The sequence below is a fragment of the Taudactylus pleione genome, unplaced genomic scaffold, assembly GCF_031769625.1.
Source record: "Taudactylus pleione unplaced genomic scaffold, aTauple2 ptg000100l, whole genome shotgun sequence".
Classification (NCBI taxonomy): Eukaryota; Metazoa; Chordata; class Amphibia; order Anura; family Myobatrachidae; genus Taudactylus; species Taudactylus pleione.
In genome coordinates this window covers 16894496-16910253 of record NW_028284502.1, presented here as the reverse complement: position 1 = coordinate 16910253, position 15758 = coordinate 16894496, and the positions used below count along the sequence as shown (strand labels likewise).

The window sequence follows — 15758 nt, the reverse complement described above, 5'->3', positions numbered from 1 at the left end:
TATGTGCATCTTTTTCATGCATTACAAATCATGGGGACTGTAATATAGCAGGCATGTGCAATTCCATTAGGCTGTGATCTCCTTTCATGTGTCTACCACACCTTCTCACCACTATTCCTGATTTTAAACAAGTGTATTCATCTGAGCATTCATTCAAAAAATAAATGGTCAGTTGTTAAAAATAAACCAAATTATACCTAATACATGTTAAAATAATGTGCACCCATATCACATAATACCGCCATACAGTGCCCAGAATGTGTGTTGGTCGGTATGTAGTGACGCTTACCATACTAGCTCCTTTGCATTCTCCCACTGTCTGCGAGGTGGCAGGCTGGGAGCAGGAACAATCTGCAATCTACTTGCCATGACACAAATGTATTCAAACATAGTCGATTACATTTGTATTGTGACAAGTATTTTGCATACTCTTATTTTGTGTAGTAACGGCACAAAAGACTACAAACTACTTCCAATGGTATAAGTGTATTCAATGCAGTGCTTGTATTGTACTAAGTAGCTTGTATACCAGGGTTGGGGAACCTCCTGCCGGGGACCTTATAAGGCCCTCGGGATCATTTGGTCTGGCCCTCTGAGCTTTTTCCTGTTAGCCTCATTTATCTAGCAGGGTGATCTAGCAGGGTGATCTAGCAGGGTGCCTAGAATGTCACCCTGCAGCCAGAATCTATGCAGCAGTGCCGCCTGGAGCATCCTTAGGATGCTTCAGATGGTCACACCGCTGACCTTACAGCACCCCGGAGCATCCTTAGGATGCTCCGGGTATTGCTGTAATCACCTGCGATTGTGGCCCCGCCCCCGTGTGACATCAAGCGGAGGGGGCATGGCCTGAACCAGGCCTGCAAATAATATTATATATATCAAAATGGCCCTCGGCAGAAAAAAGGTTCCCCACGCCTGTGGTATACTGTCAAGTTGCAATACACTATAGTGCAGGGATAATCTACCTTAGAGCATCCTGCGATCAGTGCATTTGACATCCCTGTAGTATAGTATCATATATTTTGCTGGGCCCTGCAGGACTGAAAATTGTTGCAGTAGAACCAACCCTCAGGTTCCTGAATATTTATTATGTGATTAGAATTTGCCATTTTTTTGTATATACAGAAACCAGATTAAACATATTGGACAATTTGGGGCCTATTTATCAAATAATATTAATGGGAAAACTGGTGTTTTTGGGAGATACCCGCAAATATTAAGGATCCTCCGAATGCATGAAGGCAGCACCGCAGAAAATTTTGGAGATATCTGCTATGCTGCCTCCATTTCCAACAGCAGCCGAATAACCCCCCTATTTACTTTCACATTCCGGAGCTTGACCCCCAATAGGAAGCCCCCATCTCATACCTGTGCAGTGTGCGCCGGCGACACAAACCAGAAAGAAGTCACACCGCTTACAGCTTTCCGTCAGGACGGGCACCTATCGGAGCCAGTGGCGTAACTAGGGTATTTGGAGCCCAGGGCAAATTTGAAAAGGGAGCCCCCCCCATGTGCGCACGGCAACTGCGTGCGCGACAAATAATGGGAGTGGCCACGTAAAAATGGGGCGTGTCAACATGACACACCCCTTTATTTTCATGCTGAACATTCCTATCCATATGCACCTTAACCCCAGTAGAACCCCTTATACGGTACCACCAGTATGCAGTTGTGGTCCCTCTTATGCAGGCCCATAGTAGTGCCCCTTATACAGTATCCCCAGTAGTGGTCCCCCTTATACAGCCCCCAATTAGTTCCCATTACTCAGTACCCCCAGTAGTGGCCCCCCCAAATGCAGTGCCCCATGTAGCGTTCCCCCTTATGCAGTGCCCCCAGTAGCAGTCCCCACAATGCAGTGCGCCCAGTAGCGGTATCCCCTTATGCAGTGCCCTTTATATAGTGCCCCCAGTAGTAGTCCCCCCCCTATGCAGTGCCCTTTATATAGTGCCCCCAGCAGTAGTCCCCCCCATGCAGTTTTCCCAGTAGTGGTCCCCCTTATGCAGGCACCCAGTAGTGATCCCCCCTATCCAGTGCCCCCTGTAGTGGCCCTTCCTATTATTGCCCCCAGTAGTGGTCCCCCCAGTGCAGTGCCTCTAGTAGTAGGCCCCTTTTATAATGCCCCCATTGGTAGTCCCCCCCAAGAAGTAGTCCCCAGTAGAGGTTCCCCCTCCCGGTTAAGCACCCGCAGTAGTAGCCCCCCCCCAGTAGAGGTCCTCCCAATAATGGTGCCCCCAGTAGTAGCCACCCCTCCCCCATTGTGCCCCCACCCCCAGTAGAGGTCCCCCCAGTAGTAGCCACCCCCCTCCCCCGTTGTGCCCCCAGTAGTGCGGACAGGTTTAAAAAATATATATATATAAAAATATACTTACCTGAATCCACGCTGCTGCTCCGGACCGCGACACCGCTCCTGCTGCCGCCGCCCACCAGTCCTCCCGGGCTGGCGTGCTCAGCATTATGGGAGAGACGTCATGATTTAACACACGCATCGCCGCCATCGCCGCCTAGGAGGCGGGCACAGCCTGAGCCCGCCTCCTAGCGCTATTGGGCAAGTGCTCAGGGGGAGGGAACGGGCTCAGCTGTGCAGCACGGGACCGGCGCTGGAAGCCCAGCGCCGGTCCTGTGTAAATGTGTAGCGCTGACCGCACTCACTGCGGTCGGCGCTACACTGGTGGCTAACTAGGGTGGGCCGGACCGTGGCGGGCAACGCCCCCCCCGCGCCGCCGGTCTCACAGCGCCCAGGGCACTCACCCTGACCGACCCCCCCTAGTTACGCCACTGATCAGAGCCCATTCCCTGGCAAGAGGATTTTAGTAAATTTGTGTATTCATCTTCATAAAATTGATGCAAAAAATATTTATCACATCCGCATTAAAGATGCAGATGTGATAAATATGCCCCTTAGAGTAACATAATTATGAGCTAGCTTGCCAATAGCTTAATTACAGAGGTTACAATTAAACATTCAGTCAGTTTGCCTTTTCTGTGCTGTATAGGTGGGTACACATTAGACGATATTTTGCCCAATCAGAAGCATTTGCACTCCCGTTTGGCCGTCAGTCACACCGTCAGGTTGTCCCCACATGCAGCTCAATCTGACAATGCGACTGACGACCCAATGCAGTTGGATGCGGCTGATGCCAGCATATCAGGCTGTTGGACACCAGATCGTGTAATGTGTACCAGCCGTCCGATATGTCGGCCCGTCGTCCATGCGGTTGTCCATTGCATCGCTGGGTGCACACATTGTTTAATGTGTACCCAGCTTAAGGCCCATATTCAATTTGAGGCGAAAAGTCCCAGGTCGGACTTCGCCATCATCGCCGTTTTTTCTGGGATAAAGTATCGGGCACGTGCCCGCTTTATCCCAGTATTCAATTATGATCTGGCGAAAACGGGACCTGGCAGAAAGGTAAGTATGGAAAAGTCCAGGTAATTTTTGGGAAATCATCCTGGGACCCCCCTAAAGATGTCCTGACATGGGGGATCGCTATGGGTACCCCCGGGTGGACCTGTGGAAGGTAAGTCGGGTTTTTAAATAGCCGCGGCAGTTGCACTAATGCACCTGTGAAGAAGGGGTGAAGAAGAGCATTTATCAATTTTTTTTAAAATAACTATGGCCAGCAAATTTGGGGTAGATGAAAATGGGTGCAAGCATATTTTTAAGTCTCTAAAATATTTTAAAATATTCTTCAAAAATGAACCTGCCGCTACCAGCCGCATTCTAGAAAACACCTGCCGCTACCAGCCGCATTCTAGAAAGCACCTGCCACATACTTGGGAAACTCCCCCCCCAGGATCGATTTTGCTAGTTTAGAAGTTTCTCCCCCAATATTTTTTTTTCCCAAAAAAGTGCCTTTTTTGGGGTGTCCTAAGAAACTTTTAAAAAAAAAATTTTTGACACAGAATACTTTAAAGGGACATTACAAAGGCTGCAGGCTATTATTTTTAAGCCTGCACCCCTAAACCCCAATTCTGCACTTTTTTTCGCCATTTTAACAAAGACTTTTCGCACCTGCGAAAAGTCTTTGAAATTGAATATGGGAATAAGTGAAACAGGCGAAAATGACACAGCCTAATTGAATACCCCAAGTCTTCTTTATTTTATTTTATAAATGAGAGCATGTTTTTAATTGTATCTTATGGCTGAGGATCCGATAATTACTGTGCTCTTGTCCATAAACACAACTGGTGATATAAAATTTTACTTTCGTTGTTCCCTGAGGCTTTGCAGTGCCTCATACTGTATCTCCAACTGGGCTCTTGGTCACAGATAAATAACTACTGTATATACTGTACACATTCTCCAATTATTCATTGATTTTCCTGCTGTTTGTTTTCAATTTACAGTTTTTGTGGAAAATACTGTCAACATTTTTTTTATTCATAAATGTTTGCAAATGTTCTCACCAGGCTCACACATTCTTTTTGTAAGTGATCCTTCATCCTGGAAGTAAATTATTTTCTTCTGTACAATACTTGCCCTACAAATAAAACAAATAACATTGATTACTACAAAATAGACATCTGTCTGTACAAAACTGAATGTACTGTTCTAAAATGTACAATAATAAACATGCAAACTGCCTCGCTTTATTGAAGTAACGTGTCATCTTTAGTTCTGTGTTAGTTTAAATAGTTCTTGTAACCAACACACAATGGCGGCAGCCATTTTGTGAATTGAACCAGCATTCATGAGAATTTAGCCTGTACATTTTTAGATCCAGATTTTCAGAATATGGCACCATTTCCTGGTGGGAACTTTTTAAAAATGGGGGGTGGTCTTATGGAAAATGAATGTGGTGTGGGCAGATGAAACTTGTTTTGTATGGTTAAGGGGGTGACCTAATTTGTCCCATTTGGAATGTTTTAATGAATGTGCCATGCAATGTTGAAAAATATAACATTATTTGTCTAACCTGACTAAAGACAAAGGGATATGCACATTAACAGCTTTCCAAGCGCCACTAGGTAGATAGTCTACACAATATGATAACATCACAGAATGTTTCTCAGAAGTATTGTGTACTGTACATGCTGCTAGTACGAGTTTCCACTCTTATGGGATTTGTGAATATTATATAACAGGTGGATGATTCACGTTTTGATTGGACATTCAGTGTGATCTGGTGACTCCCGAATTAGAGAGCATGGGCCAAATGTAATAGGTTGCAAATTTGTAAAAATTGAGAGTTTAGCGCTAAACTCGCATTTTTTACTCACTCGCAAATGTAATAGGGTGAGACTAAAGTAAAATTCAAATTTTTGGGGCTTTACTATAACTTGCAAAAAAGCATCTCGCATCCAGATGTTTTCCCATTCTCAAGATACAACTCGGGCAATGTAATAGAGTGCGAGTGCTTCACTCACACATGTTACTGCCTGAGAAATCGCAAAAACAATAGACCAGTAGACATCCAGGGGGTTAAAAAGATCCGGAAAATCACGAAATCATGCAGGACAGGAGGAGAGGTATGTTTACACATACCCTTCCTCCGCACGAATGACTGGGCCCACATGTGCCCAGTCATTGCAGGAGCCGCCAGCCAATCAGCGGACGCCTCCATCGGAGCTGCCCGCTGATTGGCTATGCACGGTCAGCCTGTCTTCTCCATAAACTTCAATGGTGTGACATCTCCATTGAAGAATATGGTGGGAACTGCTACATTTTAGCCAAAGATGTAACCGCAAGGTTACTTGAGGTGAACCTTGCGGTTACTATCAAAGGATGCAATGTAGCGGTTCCCACCACAGACTTGAATGGAGATTTCACACCATTGAAGTCTAGAAGACAGGCTCACTGCGCACAGCCAATCAGCAGGCAGCTCCACCGGACAGGTGCCGGGATAGCTCCGCGCTATCAGCCCTGGCCTGGGGTGCCCTGGAGAGAGGGACCCCTCTATTGGGGGGGTCCCTGCCTCCCCAGGTATCCCCGGGCTTGGGCTGACTTGTGGTTAGGGGTAATGCTTAGTTGAAAGGCTTTCCCTGGTTGTGGCATTACCCCTTCGGTAGAAAAAGTTTGGTGCTGGTTATGGAAATTACAGGGGACCCCTACTCGTTTTGTCCCCTGTATTTCCACAACCAGGACCGGATCAGAAAAGCTCTGTGCTGGTACTTATAATACAGGTGCCCCCTACGCATTTTGGCCCCTGTAATTTTAGAACCAGGACAGGCTTTAAATAGCCCGATGCTGGTTCTTAAAATACTGGGCACCCCAGATAATTGACAGACCCAAACAACGCCCCCTGCCCTGCGGTGTCCTGTGCCATGGCACAGGCCGCACTACCCTAGTTACAGCCCTGCCTATTACATTTGCCCCCATGTGTCTGATCACAAAACCTAGTCACACTTAGGGCCATATCCAATTAGCCACAATAACGTTAAGTTTTCTCTGCAGAAAACTTTTCAGACCATTCACCTGAATTTGCCGCTTTTCCCATAATTGAGCGCTCCCGTCGGGCAATCCTATTGTAAAAGGCGCGATAATGCATTCGCCCAATATTTATTTAATTGAAGACCAGCAAAAAGGGAAGGTGAAAATTAGGAAATCAGCCTGTTCCCCAAAAAAGGTAAACTATGATCGGTGAATAGAATAGAAGTGTGTTATTGGACATAATTATAGGGTGTGGGGTTCTTACATTTTGTCAAATGGCTGTTATATGCATTTTTCAATAATAGTGAAAAAATATGAATAAAATTTTTTTGGGCACAATAAATGCTACAGTTAAATTAGGGGTACATTAAAATGGGTGCAAGTATATTTTTGTGCCATTTTAGGGCACTTTTTAAAAATTTTAAACATACACCTGGTGCAGCCACCTGCAATGTTTAAAACCCATGTCCCATCCATACAGCCCCCCAAAATACCTGACCCACTACTTTAAACCCATTTCCAACACTTTGTTTTTCACCCCAATAATGACATGTTATTATTGGTCAAATTAAGCTAAAAAATAAAAAAATAATTAAAAAATAATAATAAATAAATTATAAATAATTACAATAATTAGCACAGTGAGGGAGCCAGCACTTCACACAGGCTGGTGCCCGAGACCAGCCTGCATCTCCCACGCCGCCGGTGTGAAAAAAAAAAATAATTAAATAAAAAAATATTTTTGCTTAATTAGTCATTAAGGTGATTATCCAAGGGGTTCTGCGCCAAGGGCCTGATTTCAGACCTGTTCGCTAGGCTGCGTTTGCACGTAGCCTGCTGATGTTTGCAATCTGCGCATGCGTATAAGACGCAGTGCAGGTGCGCGAACCAGTCCCAAGCGACCGCACCCTGTACACAGACACTCCGCAAGCGGAGTTGAATGGTTGAATGTGGGTGGTGACAGGGGGTGGTTGATGGTAATGGGAGTGTGGGGGTGCGAACGCAGGCACCTATTCCGGACACAGCAGATGCACAGCCGGACTACGCTGTCTAAACTTAGCGGCTACGGACACCCACAATCCCTTCCACAGCAATTACACAACGTACACAACCTTCTTTTCTCTCGGCCGGGACCAGCTGAAATCAGGCAGTGTGCGGATGTACAGTGACTACCACAACCAATAAGTCACATCATCCGGTGGGTAAGAACTTCCATAATTTGTGCTATATCACCTAAAGAATTTAACTGGACGTCAATTAATATGACAAACTATTCTAACTAAATACAGCACTTCTTTGGACTATACATTACCAACAGGATTAACAAAATCTCTTGTGCTTATATTGCATCTTATGTATATGTTAAAATTGTATTCTTTTATTTGCTTGTTTTTACCACATGCTAAGAACCTTTATGCCAGATTGTAGTGTTTAGTGCATATTAGGCCTATTTTGGTCATATCTTCTTAATATATTTCATTAAAGATATTTTTTCTAATTCATCTTACTACAATTTTAGTTTGATATTCATTTGGTTTTCATCAGCGCTCCCTGTTTTTCTTTTCTTGTCTATGTATTAAGCCTTGGAGAGAGATAAAGTAAAGAGACATAAAGTACAAACCAATCAGCTCCCAACTGCCATGTCACAGGCTGTGTTTGAAAAATGACAGTTAGAAGCTGATTGATTGGTACTTTGGCTCCATCCACTTTATCTCCAAGGCTTAGCACATAGACCCCTTAGGGGTCTATTTACTAAAGCCTTGGATGGAGACAGGGCCGTAGCTAGGGCAATGCGGCCGGTGCCATCGCACAGGGCCCCACAGGTCAGGGGGCGCTGTTTGGGCCTGTCAGATTTCTGTTTATTATTATTCTTGCTTGTAGCTTCCTCTTATTTCATCCCCAGCAGCTCCTGGCCTCTCCTATCTCTTCCCTGGCCCTTCCCCATGAGCCCATGGCCCTTTTTTGGGTACATTATGTCCCTTTGAAAAATGAGGGGGGCGCCAATGCTCTTTCTGGCACAGGGCACCAAAAAGTCTAGTTACGGTTCTGGATGGAGATAAAGTGAACGGAGCTAAGGTACCAGCCAATCAGCTCCTAATTGTCATTTTTTTCAAATACAGCCTGTGACATGGCAGGTGTCATTAAGCCCTGCCCCCTAATGACGGACCGCGGATTTCAGGTAAGTTTCTCCCCATTCTGCCCACTTCACTAGGAAGTGGTCAGGATGCGGGAGAAGTGCCTACACTGCCGGGAGTGTGGGGGGAAGGTTACCCGAAAAAACAGGAGTCTCCCGCGACTTTCGGGAGTGTAGCATACTTACCGACATTTCACTCCCTCCTTCCAGGAGGGAGCTGTCGGCCATTCTGGGCAGGGGGCGGCAAAAAGGGGGTGTGGTCAGATGATGATGCAAATTTTGGTGTGGAGCATGGGGGCATGAAATCACGATTGCATCATCGTGGCTCCACCCCCTCTTCACAATGCCATTATTAAAGGCATTGTGAGGCAGGGGGTGGGGCCGTGATTACGCAATTTAAAGCGAATCGCGTCACTGGACCCTCCGTTGCTGGGATTTAATCTGAAAAGTGCGGGGGGGGGGGCAGGCTGGTCGCTGGAGACCGGGAAGCTTGCCTGCCTTTCCGGGGGACCGGGGGAGCTGCACCCGATTTTCGGGAGGCTCCCAGCCGAATTGGGAGGATAGGCAAGTATGGAGTGTAGGCATGTATCAGTTATGGTCCTCTAAAGCCAGCGCATAAACTAAACATAAACTATAAAACATGAACAACTCGCTATGTAGAAAATGTGTTTGAACATGCCCAATTTTCTCACCTCCATTTAAAACCATGTCCCATGGCGGTGATGATGACACCTTCTCCCTCCAGTGAAAATGACAGTTTCACTTTACCTACTGTATAATTTGAATTTGGCCTAACTTCCTGGCCTTTCCAGCATGCCAAGCAGTATGTCAGGTTATCCCAGGAAATAAAGACTTTTAGCAGAATGACTGCTTCCATTATTTCTACCAGAAACTTGGCTATATAAATTATGGTGCCTGACAAATTCCTTTTAATATAAATTACTTTATTGTTTATGTACTACTATGATATTATGAGGCCAGCTGCAGCAGGGTTAAAGGAGGAGGGGTTTGACAACTGCACTTTTGGAGATGGACCGGTTGTTGAGAGGAACTGATGAATAAGAAACAGAGAATAAATATATGAAAATTACTTTAGGGTACTTCTATTTATCACTGCTCTGTACTTTTTGCAGGATAATGTTATATCGCAGCAGACAGTGTACCCAGCACATAAAAAACACTTTAATGTTTATGGGCCTTTACTTAACCTTTCAAATGTCTCCTAAATAATTTACCACTCATTTTTTTTTATGACAGAGAATTATTAATATGGCAATCAAATTCAAAATGGCACATTTACTTTATCCTGAAACAGCACTGCAAGTCACGATTATTTATTAATAGACATTTCATAAAATGGAGGAAAATAGCACACTTTCATGTTTTACTGCAAACTCTGACATGTCACCCTGAAACAACAATTAACCAAGACGGAATTGATGTCTTCATTTCCATATATAAGGAACTAATGGAAAAAAATCCTCATTTCAGATATTTTACAAACAGGTCACACAAAACGTTGAAACGTTTCAATTATGTTGGCTATTTTGTGACAATGAAATTGGACAATTTAAAATGGATTGAAATTAGGTTACAAATACTGGAAAAGTTCTCCCATTCCCTGCTGTGACTTGCAGTACTTTTCCTGAAACACTGCTATGTGACATAAGAGTCAATTGGGTTCATATTATAGATATGACAGGCAGAGTGCAACGCAACAGTATAAGATTATTGATGAACATAACAAAGGTTAAAAAAAAGACATCAAAAAAAAATAATTTCAACAAAATACTTAACTATTGCATAAGACCAATAAAAAATATGTATGGTTGAAATAAAGAAATAAATGTACCACCGCGCTCTGGTGTTTTCAGCTGCTCAATTAGAAATGGCAAGAATAATAAATTAATACTGAGCGCTATGTGTATATGACTAATAGTAATGTGGCACCTGTGAAAAATAAAAATTGGTTAAAACAATTTTGTTTATAGCTCCTTTTGGAGAATTTTGGTGGATCCCTTCGTGGAGTGGACTAACATTTCCGCCCGCAAAAGTAGATGTGAACTGTCTCTCCCTACCTTACCCTTCCTGAGGCCAACCGCTCCGTCTCCTCCACATGCGGTGGTTCCGGATGTGGTGATGGTTAGGGAGTCGGAGAGCTGAAGCCTGGCCTTGGCTATAGCTCTCTGTAGTCTCGTGGCGTCTGGCCGCGATCGGCCGCTGGAGATGACGTCACTCGAGACAAAAACGGGCGGCGTGTACAGCTGACTGTAAATAGGTAGTCCAATGAAAATCCACGATCTCCACCTGTTACCTCCAACGCGTTTCGTGCGCTTGCACACTTTATCAAGTATATGGGGCCTGATTTAGAGTGTTACACTATGCCGATGTTGAGTTGAGCAATTATCGGCCCACTGTGCATGCGTAGCAGCTACAATTCGCACACGCGGTGATTGAATTACAAATATGGTAGCCCAGAGGATTTATTAGCAAGTGATTGACAGGCAGGAGATGTTCTGTGGGAGGCAACAGGGAGTGAAAAGAAAAATGCGGGCGTGCTGCAACCGTTTTGGGCGTGTTCCAGCTGCCGACTGCCATCCTGTACCCAGGAAACATGGCTCAGGCGTCTTAATCACAGCGGCCATTCCAAGTAACCACATACTAACTCAGGTTGATGTTTGCTTTAGCTCCGTCCGATGCTGCGTATGTGTGTGTATGTGCATGCAGTTGCGGACAGCTGCTATGGCTCAGGTGGGGTACCATTAGCATATTTTAACACAGCTACAACTGTGAAATCCCAGCTGTGGCATCAATGGAATCGGTATGATATCCTGGCTGCCGCATGGCTGGGAGTTCGAATCCCGGCAGCCCGACAAAACAGCAGAGCCCGGCAGCGGAAGCCGACAGCGCTGGAAATCCTGATCGTGGTAAGGTAAGTACCAACTAATCTAACCTAACCCCCCTAACCCTAACCCTCCTTAGGGGTGCCTAACCCTAACCTCCTGTGCCTAACCCTAACGCCCCCTTCCCCGCTGCCTAAAAATAAGTCCCCCGGGGGGGTGCCTAACTCTAAGTCCCCCCCGGGGGTGCCTAACCCTAACCCTCCCTCCCCCTAGCCTAACCCTAACCCTCCCGGGGTGGTGCCTGACCCTAAGTCCCCCCCCGGGTGCCCTAAACCTAACCCTCCCCCCCACGGCTGCCCGCTCGCGGTGCCCGGCATCCCTTCGATCGGGATGCCGGGCGCCGGTCTCCCGGAGTCGGGGAAATGACAGGCGTCTAGATATAGATGCCTGTCATTTATCCCACGCCGGGATAAAGCAGTCAGGATGCCGGCATCCGGCTTCGCAATTGTATACCGGCAGCAATACCGTACAACTCTTTCAACAAGACAATGACCCCAAACACACCTCCAGGCTATGTAAGGGCTACTTGACCAAGAAGGAAAGTGATGGAGTGCTGCGTCAGATGACCTGGCCTCCACAATCACCCGACCTAAACCCAATGGAGTTGGTTTGGGATGAGTTGGATGCAGAGTGAAGGAAAAGCAGCCAACAAGTGCTCAGCACTTCTGGGAACTCCTTCAAGACTGTCAGAAAACCATTCCAGGAGACTACCTCATGAAGCTGATTGAGAGAATGCCAAGAGTGTGCAAAGCTGTCATCCAAGCAAAAGAGGGCTACTTTGAGGAATCTAAAATATAGAACATATTTTGATTTGTTTAACACTTTTTTGTTTACAACATAAGTCCATAAGTGTTCTTTCATAGATTTGATGTCTTCAGTATTAATCTACTATGTGTAAATTAATTTAAATAAACAAAAACCATTGAATGAGACGTTGTGTGTCCAAACTTTTGACTGGTACTGTATATATATTTTCACATAGTATATTACATTACATAAAACTTTTTATGTCTCAGTGTTTTCTGTGATGATTTTATATATATATTATACAAGGCTCCGCTATTGGTTATTATAAGAGATGACTCCGGGGCAGATGTATTAAGCCTCCTAAAGATAACAAGTGGAGAAGTTGCCCATAGTAACCAATCAGCTACTAGCTATCATTTAGCTAGCACAGCCTATAAAATGATAGAGAGAAGATGATTGGTCAAACCTCCTCCATGTGTCCTCTTTAGGAGGTTAGCTACAGTACGTATCTCCTGAATCTTTTTACGTGGACTGGTCAGGTACCTCGAACTGATCATAGAGAAGCTCCATCTGTGTTCAATTGGGTCACCGACATAGATCACGTGGTAGTCTGTATCTGTGCCAATGACTGCAAATATTAACAAGTCACATTCTCTTGTTGAGGAGGACATTCTTAACTTCTGTTCTAATTTTGTAAAGATGAAACTGTTTACTGCCCAGCATCACTGCTCTTACTATTACGCTACATGTAATTCTTTTTATCAAACATTCAGAAAGGCAAAGAACCATTTATCTTGGTAAAGATGAGGTCCGCGTCACTCTTCTGACCAGAGGTACTCTAGAACACAAATGCGATCACTATGAGCTGTAAGGGGAACCCAGAATCCCCTTGGGGTTAACAATATAAAAAAGGGAGAAGACTCTTGGGTGCAGGTTGACTAGATGAATTGATATTGAATACCAATGTTGATATCTCTCTCTCTTTATTATGACCAAGGGTGCCGAGCGGGCGTCGGGTACTGACTACCCATCCTCGGGACAAATATCCCCCTTTGCAGATCGTGATGCCACGCATAGTATTTTTAAACATTTGTTTGAAGGTTGGTGTGGTCACGTCTCCAGATTTGCCACATCCCTCCCAGTACCCGGCCCCATGTCAGCTCTCGATGGCCCCAATTACATCCAATAATCCAATTGTGGTATTAATAGTCCTAAAAAGGTAGTCCAAAAGTATGTATTAATGCCAAAATGGCGGGATTTGGAGCAGGTAATATCTAATAGATTTATGTCAATGTCAGTTTCCAGGATATTTACCTTTGACGGACTCTTCACTCTCACATTTACCACCATTGGATTAATATAGATTGATATCAAGAACATTGGTATTCAAATATAAATTCATTTAGTGAACCTGCGCCCAACAGTTTACCCCTCCTCCTTTTTATTTACAAGGAACCATATACTGTATGTATTGTTGTATAATAGGGTACCCTCATTATCATATGAATCTACAGCAAATCCTGAAAAGCTAGGAATAAAGGGCAGACAAATGGTAACTAAAGCATAAACACATTCGAAAATGCTGCAAATAACTTCACGTAGCACTTTCAGAAAAACGAGGACCTTGTGGAAGTGACAATAGAATCTTCAGTTTGATATTTTACCAGTAAAAGTGATTCATGTTTTATAGAACATTCCTATTGCTATATGGCCCTAGAAGATAGCTTGTTCGGATTTCAGCTGCCCTTTCTATAGCTCTCCTCTTATATTCATTCTCTCTTTAAATTTCCCAACTGTGATACTCATACAGGTGGCATTAGGCAAGTCTTTTTACGAGATTAAAGAGAACATTCCTTTTGATTTTAAGCCTTTCATCGGCATGGAACAAACTGCGGATTGAGGTTATGTGTGGTTTCTGTAACCAGCAGTATGAAACAATTTCTGCTCAGGCTTCAGGAAAATTGAATGGAAAAAAAAAATATTAATAATAATGAAAAACTTTTTATTTTTAAAATTGATTACAGGGGATATTTTGCTTTTGCCCCCTGTGATTGGCTGGTTTGTGAAGGTAAGTCCCAATCACATTTACTTTGTCCACATGAAGCGAATGTTGTGTGCGAGTTTATTTTTATATTCTATTTTTTCAGATAAAAAAAAGGCTATTTTCCATTTGAACTACGACAGATATTTACATATTAGGGCCTGAATCACAATTTCCTCTCACATGTCCATGATGTCGGAGACACTGGGGTAGCAAATTTACCACTTAGTCGCTGCCACTTCTACCACTTACCATGGTTTCCACAGCACAGAGGGTCTCTAGCTCTGGAGGAGTGCACATGCTGTTTTCTGCTGGTTGGGTACGGGATCCCGATGGTCAGAATGCCAACGGTCAGGCAGCTTTGCAATGCGATCCTTGCAATAATGCAAATGCAGCAAAAGGTGTATGACAACCCCCTGATGCATTTGCGATCCCAGCACTGAGACAGAGGTCGCAGTGCTGGGATCACCATCGCGACCACTGTGACCATCGGTGGTCGATGGTCGCAATGGTGGACGGCGCCGGGCGGGCGGCCAGCTGGCCGGCTTGCGAGCCCAGCTGACTGCGTGCATCCACAAAGTCTCTGGGCTGGCCACTCCCGGAAAATGGGGCGGACACACAACCTCTGTTGTGCTAATTTTGCTGAGACCTATGTTGGGTTCTCTAATTCTGCTGTTTATTGACACCTGGACTGACTTCTGCTTGTGTACCCCGATTCCTCTATGTGATTGCAGCTTGGACTGACCTCTGTTTGCCTACGCAACTTTTGTAATAAAGAATTGCTGCCTGGAAAGATCTCTGCTTGGCTAGACTGACTACTTTTTGTGGCAGCTGCTGCAGTAGGAGATTATTGACTGTTATAGATTTCCATGCCAGTCATCCCATATCTGTGCTAGTCTCAGTTGTGCTATGACTTCTGTTCTGCCTGTGTACCCAGTGTTAGAGGCATGCTCCGTACTGCTTCGGTTTACTCACTACTGGCAGTAGATGCCAGGCACTGGGACCCAGCTGCTCTCCACGGTGGTGCCAATTTTGACATTTGCCTTCTGCGCATGCACAGATTCCCAATGCGTCTTTCATGTGCGGCATCCCACAGAACGGACATGCCCCCTATATTAACAGAGGCAGCATTCAGACCCCATACTCCACTCTGTCACTACTGCTACTATTATTAAGCATCCCACTGCTGCCACCACTGTGTATAAGCTAATATAGCTGCATACAGGGTGCATACATCTGGCGCAACCACAGCGCCCAACATAACCCTAAAGCTCCTGGCTGCCACGGGAAATCCTTAAAACCTGTACCTGCTGTTAACCCTGTATTATATTGCTACCTGTTTCTACCTAGTTAATAAACCAATTCCATGGTTAAGCCATCTGGAATTCGGACTAACCTCCATTTGCACACTAGTACCACCTACCAGTGTCCGCCAATACTCCGACTCAGCTATTGATCGCCACCCAGATTAACCTCTGTTGGTGCACCATAACTCTGCTTTTGACTTCTGCCCGGCCTGTTGCCTGCTTGGGTACGCTGACATTGCTATTTAATTACCCTCCT

The 15758-nt window shown here is 44.9% G+C and overlaps 1 protein-coding gene across 2 annotated transcripts in view; it reads right to left on the bottom strand.

The window, feature by feature from the left end:
• Positions 1-15758, bottom strand: part of SPON1 (spondin 1) — a 420788-nt gene that overhangs the window by 271355 nt on the left and 133675 nt on the right. For both annotated transcript variants that reach the window (XM_088470447.1, XM_088470448.1), the window contains exon 4: positions 4408-4481. In XM_088470447.1, coding sequence (XP_088326573.1) covers positions 4408-4481 — 74 coding nt within the window. The remainder of the gene's footprint in view (positions 1-4407; positions 4482-15758) is intronic.